The sequence below is a fragment of the Battus philenor genome, unplaced genomic scaffold (assembly GCF_028537555.1).
Source record: "Battus philenor isolate CCGP_79_NKW_IND1 unplaced genomic scaffold, ilBatPhil1.0.hap1 SCAF_18, whole genome shotgun sequence".
NCBI lineage: Eukaryota > Metazoa > Arthropoda > Insecta > Lepidoptera > Papilionidae > Battus > Battus philenor.
In genome coordinates, this window is record NW_027181680.1 from 10,794,180 (window position 1) to 10,800,829 (window position 6,650).

The 6,650-nt window shown below is 29.6% G+C and overlaps 1 protein-coding gene across 1 annotated transcript; it reads right to left on the reverse strand.

Moving 5' to 3' along the window:
* Positions 1 to 2,829: 2,829 nt before the first annotated feature.
* Positions 2,830 to 6,381, reverse strand: LOC137920391 (uncharacterized). Its single transcript, XM_068763719.1, has 4 exons — positions 5,686 to 6,381; positions 4,522 to 4,599; positions 3,964 to 4,111; positions 2,830 to 3,002 (listed from the first exon to the last, which is right to left on the reverse strand). Exons 1-4 carry the CDS (start codon positions 6,376 to 6,378, stop codon positions 2,830 to 2,832), a joined length of 1,092 nt encoding a protein of 363 aa, XP_068619820.1. The 5' UTR covers positions 6,379 to 6,381.
* Positions 6,382 to 6,650: the final 269 nt, after the last annotated feature.

Here is a 6,650-nt window from a genome sequence, read left to right on the forward strand (position 1 = left end):
TATGCTGAATATATGTCGCTTTTCTATCTTAAAAATATATTAGGAAGGTCTATATCCAGCTGCGGACGTCCTTCGGCTCAAATGACAATGATAATAAATTCTATTACACCTCAATTCATTCATAATCAGAACAAAAACTTTTTTTAAGTTATACGTACAAACATGGTGGTTGCTAAAGTCTTAATGTCTCAAATAAGTTTAGATTTAATAATGCAAAAACATAATTACGATAATCCAAGTTTCATCATAAAATGGATGCTTAAAGCAATATCCAAATGCGGGCGAACTCGTCGACAATGACAGAACGCTCGTAAAATATGGCGCTCAGCGATAAAAGCGCCCTCTGTGAAGCGCTGGAATTATTGTCATCGTAAACTAAAGCGTTTTCGGCCGCGCGACTTACGAGTTGTTTATGCGTTTGAAAAATATTAGATAGATATCCAATTGTAATACGATCCAATTCGAAAAGTTCTTTAGAAATTCTATTTTAATATTTTCAATCGACCATACAAGTATAGACTATTTTATTTGTTCAAACACAATAACTCTTTCATTCTCATTTCAAGCCAGCTTTATCTATTTTAGAAAGGATATATAAAGGCATTGATAATTAATTTATTTAATACTATTCATTGTACACACTAGAAAATATATACATAAAAGCATAATAGTGAAAAAAAATGTACAATGGGCGGTCTTATCACACGAGGCAATTTCTTCCAGACAACCGTATTATGGAAACATTGGATGGATAAATAACTGGTAGTATACGTGTACATATAGACAAAACATACATATGTACATATAAATACTATATAATATGTATAGCATACATTTATTCGTAGATACTTATAATAAGTACAGTATAATATACTGCTATAAATAAAAACAACAAACATGGATCGCACGTGCCTCAGAAAGAAAAAAAGAAACAGAACAAGAAAAAAAAATTGTTTTAAAAGTTAAATAAACAATAGTTTAATAAATATTTCTTAATTTTCATTTTCAAAATTAGTAGTGATTTAGCACGTCTTACATCTTGCGGTAACGCATTCCACAATTGAACGGTTATGTATTAGCTGAAGAATAGAAAAAATCAAGTGTGTAGCTTTTCTTGAAAGAGGTATTAGAGAATTTGATATTTGACTAACTTTAGAGTTTAAATAAAGGTTTGACATTTGTATAATTTAAAATAACTTTATTCTTAGTGTGTCTGTTTACAAACTTTATATAGCAATAGCCAATAAAACAAGTGTGCGTGACAATGAATTTTTATTTATATAATCTATGAGTTATTTTGTATAATAAATAATACGTAACTTGTAAACATAAAAAAGGTCAATAATAAAAAATTAAAAAATAGAGCATACTTCATTTAAAATATATCTTCACTATTTCTCTGAAATATTTATTTACTTATTATCATTTATATATATAATTCCAAAACAATTATTGATTTTAATACATTTACAAAGCTCACTTATATTAGCTTAGTTTAAATAGATTGAATGTAGTTTTTCTAACAGTAACGTGTTATCAAACAGTGATCAAAGAATAAAAGCTTATAGTTTATTATTTGTTTATTAAGTATGTTTATCCATCTTTGTCTCTTTTAATAATATTAAGTTACGAATACGACTGTCCATCCATCGATTCAAGCCATCGTGACCTGTGGTGTATTTCTAACTTCATATTTTACTTAATTACATACTCTGCAAGCCATATGACGTGCAAAAAAGCCTTAAGATTCTAGAGTGGAGACCGGCAAGCCTCCCAAAATACGTCCAACCAAAAGATGGACAAATGACTTGGTTAATATGCCGAGAGACGCTGAATGCAGGCAGCTTGCAACTTATCCTATTATAAATCTATGGGAGAGGTCAATATCCATTGGTGACACGATAATAAGTTTTAAGCGTAATAAAACCCTGTAAGGAGAAAACACTGTAATATATTAAATTATTTATAATATTGGGAAGAAATTATTTTACAGAAAATGAGAAGTTTGTAATAGTATTGTATAAAATAACGCAATTGTTTTACTTAAAAGTTATTTTAAAGTTTGAAAAATTCAAGCAAATAAAAACTGCCGAATTTAAAAGTAAATAATTAAAATTTCAAGAAATGTGGCGAAGGATGGGAGGCTATGCGTGAATGTAATTTAAATGAATGCTATGTGAATATTAGAAAACATGACAGGTGAAAGAGGGAAGAGAGAGAAAAATTGTGAAGTATGAGACAGAGAGGATGAAAATAAAAAAGTTTGTGGAAAAATCATCGTAAAATATATCCCTGACTCAAATATAAGATAGTAATAAATATGTCAGTAAAAAATATTAAAAATATACACAAAACAAATTGTGATAAAAAGGTAAGAAACTCAACATCTGTAATATTTGCGAAGCGAGGTGAATGATGAAAGGTGGGAACAAGAGAAGAATGAGTATGTAAGATCATGTCTAGTACGTTAGAAGACGAAATGAATGATCTTAAAAAGACTGAAAGAGGAGTACAGAAATAAAAAGAAAGTTGTGAAATAATTAATTAAAAATTGTAAGTTTCCTGTCCCTAAAATCGAGAGCCACAGTAACAGGTGCCATAAAAATATCCAGCAGTGGGCGGCTGAAATAATGATGATGGTGATGACACTGGAGAAGAATATTGGGTTTTCTATATTGTAAGTCGCATCGTTTCCATCGCTCGTGTACATGTTCAAAATTGTGAAGAGAAAACATTTTACAACAAGAAAGTCGATACGTGCACATTGCAAACGGTGTATATTGTAGTACAATAAAAAGATGCAGTACAAAATATTTACGTGTTGTACCACTACCCGTAAAGATGCGTGAAGTTAATCAAAACTATAACATAGGTAGTGCAGAGACTGGCTATTTCTACGGGCAGATATATATTAACAGGAATACATCGCCACATTTTGTATCGGAACGTTCGTAATGATGTGTACCGAAGGAACGTGTCCACGTCTTCTTTTATTTTTATATCTGAAATTTATTAGATACCATTAATAAGATCTTTGGTACATTTATACGAAAGAATTATTAGTTATAGTTATTTATCATTAAAGATAACAGCGGACAAATGAATCAAAAATTATTTTTAAACGGTTTTATTTAGTTCGATCCGTACGGAATTTATTTGGGTCAAAATTACAAATTGAAATTTAAGCACCTTCCCGTTGTCAGATTAATCTGAAATTTGGTACACATATTTAATTTAGATGACAATGCAATATAATAAAATCAATAATATTATAAATCCAAGATGGCCGCCGATAGTAAATGGCGGATTACATATTTTTCCTTAACCCCCTCAATATGGGTATCAAATGAAAGGGCTACACTAGTAAAACACGATGATTATGTCAAAATTTAAAATTCAACATGGACGCCGTTCCAATATGGCGGACTAGGTACATATTTTTCCACGACCACCCCAATATGGGTATCAAAAAACCGTTTAACTTAAAAGTTTTTTAAATGTATTTATTCAACTAACAATCAGATTTACACATATATAAATATAAACGCTTTAATGGATTATGTATAGCTTATTTGCTTTCAATTTATACACACTACTTCCAGAGTTTCAGAAGTAATACATAATGATAACATATTAAGAAAAAGTGATTTTAAAATCGGATTATTACAGTTCAAAATGTTTATTGTATCACTGCGAAGTTTGTGCTGTCAGAAGTTGGTCCGTCGCATTACAATATAAACAATTAATAATGTAACATATTTCAGAGTGACCACTTTATACAGAATGATTGGAAATAGATATAAAAACTTTATATTTAAAGCTTTTTGCTGAAAAGGAGGTGTACATTTTTTCGTATATCATACATACACCTAATATATATACATAAATATTTACATATTTCTTGACGAGTTCAAAATGTATTTAAATGTAATCATATTTTTACCTATTTTATAATCTATTTACCTTTTTCGTCAATAGCACGATGCATAAGGAACATTTTAATTTTGTCTACCTCCATTCCATATAACTCCATGACGATGCATGGCGAGAACAAAAAGAAACAAAGCTGACAAATGTGTACCACGATGAAGCCCGCTGTTTCCGTGGATTCCTTACAACAAAAACAATTTTTCAATTAATTTTCTCACAATATCGAGAACACTGTGCAATAGGATTAGATTTGGTTGTAGAATACACGAGCTAAATATCCTCATTCAATATTTTTCTATGAGCGAAGTGTAAGTTCCTACTTAAAATGCCGATTTGAAATACTATAACAGATTTTGCCGCCTTACCCAAATGATTAACCTCTAGAAAATGCCTTCAACATTACGTTCACCGTTATACATTGTATAACAAGTGTTTAAATAATGAAATAAAAAAGGTTGTCGGCGAAGTATTAAAACAAAACTTAGAATATTATTTTTTTAAACAAAAAGCACAAAAAGCTGGTTACTAAAGCTATTTTATGAACTTATCGCTTAGGGTATTTGACATTAATGCTGTCAGAGAATAACTCACGTGACCTTCAAAAACCAATAGCATATGGTAGACGTTTATGATTAGTTTTGGTAAGCTGCATACAACGCTGACGAATATCTGGAAATTAAATTACTGTGTATTGTTACTGTGTGTTTTAAATATTTTGTTATTTATAACTAATATCTGTTTTATTAGCTAGAAATAACAAAACTATTAATCAAAGTAATAATAGCATATTTTAATTTCGATAAAATAAAATAAATTTAATTTAATTTAATAAAATCAGTACAGATCGAAATATAGTATAGTACTTTCATTGTGAAAGTTATGTGTTCAACTGTTCTTTTATTGAAATTAAAATAACACAAATTTACGATGTTATTTAACCACATATATAGCATAGGAAGTCTTTTCGGACTTCTAAATTCTTTTGAATGACTATCCGTTTTGTCACAGGAAAAATAGTTGAATAGTATATTCACCTAAAAATACTATTAATAAGCAAGTTTATTAAATAAAATTACATAATAAATAAGTTAATTATTTTTTAAGTTAGCGAAATATACGTTAAATAGTAAAAAATTAAAATTATTGGACTTAAATAATTTTAATTTCGTTCACATTGTCAAACTACAGAATACATATTTTTTAATAAAGTTAAAAATAGCAATTCATCGAATAATATCGAAATATCAGTTTAGCAGGATCATTAAGTAGACGAATATACATCGTTTCTAAACATTTTCTATTTAAGCTTACAAAAAACTATATTTTTTATTAATTAAAAAATATGAAAACTATCGTTTTGGAAAAAAAATTATACTTGAACCAATTTTGCTTATGTAGTGATCAGAAGGTAGAATTAACGGATTAGTAAATTAGTTGAGAATAAATTGACTTGGATTGAATAAAAATTGCCTATAAAATCTCGAACTATTGTAACATAGAAATAGATTATCATAATTAACATTATTTCAGCAGTGGGACGTTCACTGCTGGGCATAGACCTCTACATAGATGTTCAAAAAGACCGGTAGGAAGCGACCTGCACCTAACGTCTTCCTACAATCTTAATAAGGTCGTCCACCAACCTTGTACGTGGAAATCCAACGCTGAACTTGCCGACAAGATAGTCGTTATTACTTCGTTTATTATTTAATTGACATTCTTGTTCAGTATTCCTAAATTAAATCTGTTACCTACCGCTCCATTAAACAGCTCCGGTGTAATCAAATCCACCATATCGGCAATAGTTCGGTACAAAAACAAACAAAATCTCATCTTGTTCTCTTTGTAACTTCTTCTATTCTTTATATACAAATAGAAGTTATAATTCGGGTCTTCTTCTAACCTAAGCCGTAACAGCGTCAATCTACATCTTACAGCGTCAAGTAAGAGAAATCTAAAAACTCTGTTCATATCCAGTGCTAATAAAGAGAACTGAATGACAATGTAAAAATAAATCTTACTATCACACGGAAAGACAGAGAAGTAGAATCCACAGTAGATTATCCTAACAATCCAAAGGATAATCGTGTAGAAAATTGTTTTGTTCTTATAATTGACATAATGTTTTCTGTTCACTCGAAGATAGTTATCGACTTCATTTAACTTGCAACAGAATAAGGTTAATTTACTATCGTATATCATAAGGACGACGATAGAAATACCGTATTCGAGAAGAGACCACACATGGTAAGTCATATCGAGAATAAAACAAACGATACACGAATATAAAATGCTTCCAAGCAAACAGACGCAATAAAATTTCGCAAGTGCATTGAAAACAGGCTTCAGTTTAAAAATTCTTAAATCAAATCCACATACGTATAAAAGGACAAGTACAGGCTTGTATACGTGAAGAATATTACCACGATCGTATTTTAAATTATCCATATTAAATACTTAAAAAATTGTGTTGAGTTTATAATTGTTTTAAACAACAACCACTACGTTTAATTGAATATTTGTAACTCACAAAGTAACGTCAAAACAGTTTGTGGGTTGACTGTCAATAACAATTCACACCAAGGCGCCAAATCGTATAGGAAGAACTCGCGTTATTGTCACCGAATTAGATACGATTAAATAAAACCTATTAATATTAAGAAATGTTATATTATTTGATGTTTAAACATGCGCTCTATATTCCAAATTTAAATTCTGTT

Coding starts and splice junctions, on each gene's coding strand:
- LOC137920391 (XM_068763719.1), bottom strand. CDS start 6,378: ATGGATAATTTAAAATACGATCGTGGTAATATTCTTCACGTATACAAG. Junction 4,112..4,521: donor TATTGGTTTTTGAAGGTCAC/GTGAGTTATTCT, acceptor TTTTGTTGTAAG/GAATCCACGGAAACAGCGGG. Junction 3,003..3,963: donor TCGTGCTATTGACGAAAAAG/GTAAATAGATTA, acceptor AATAAATTTCAG/ATATAAAAATAAAAGAAGAC.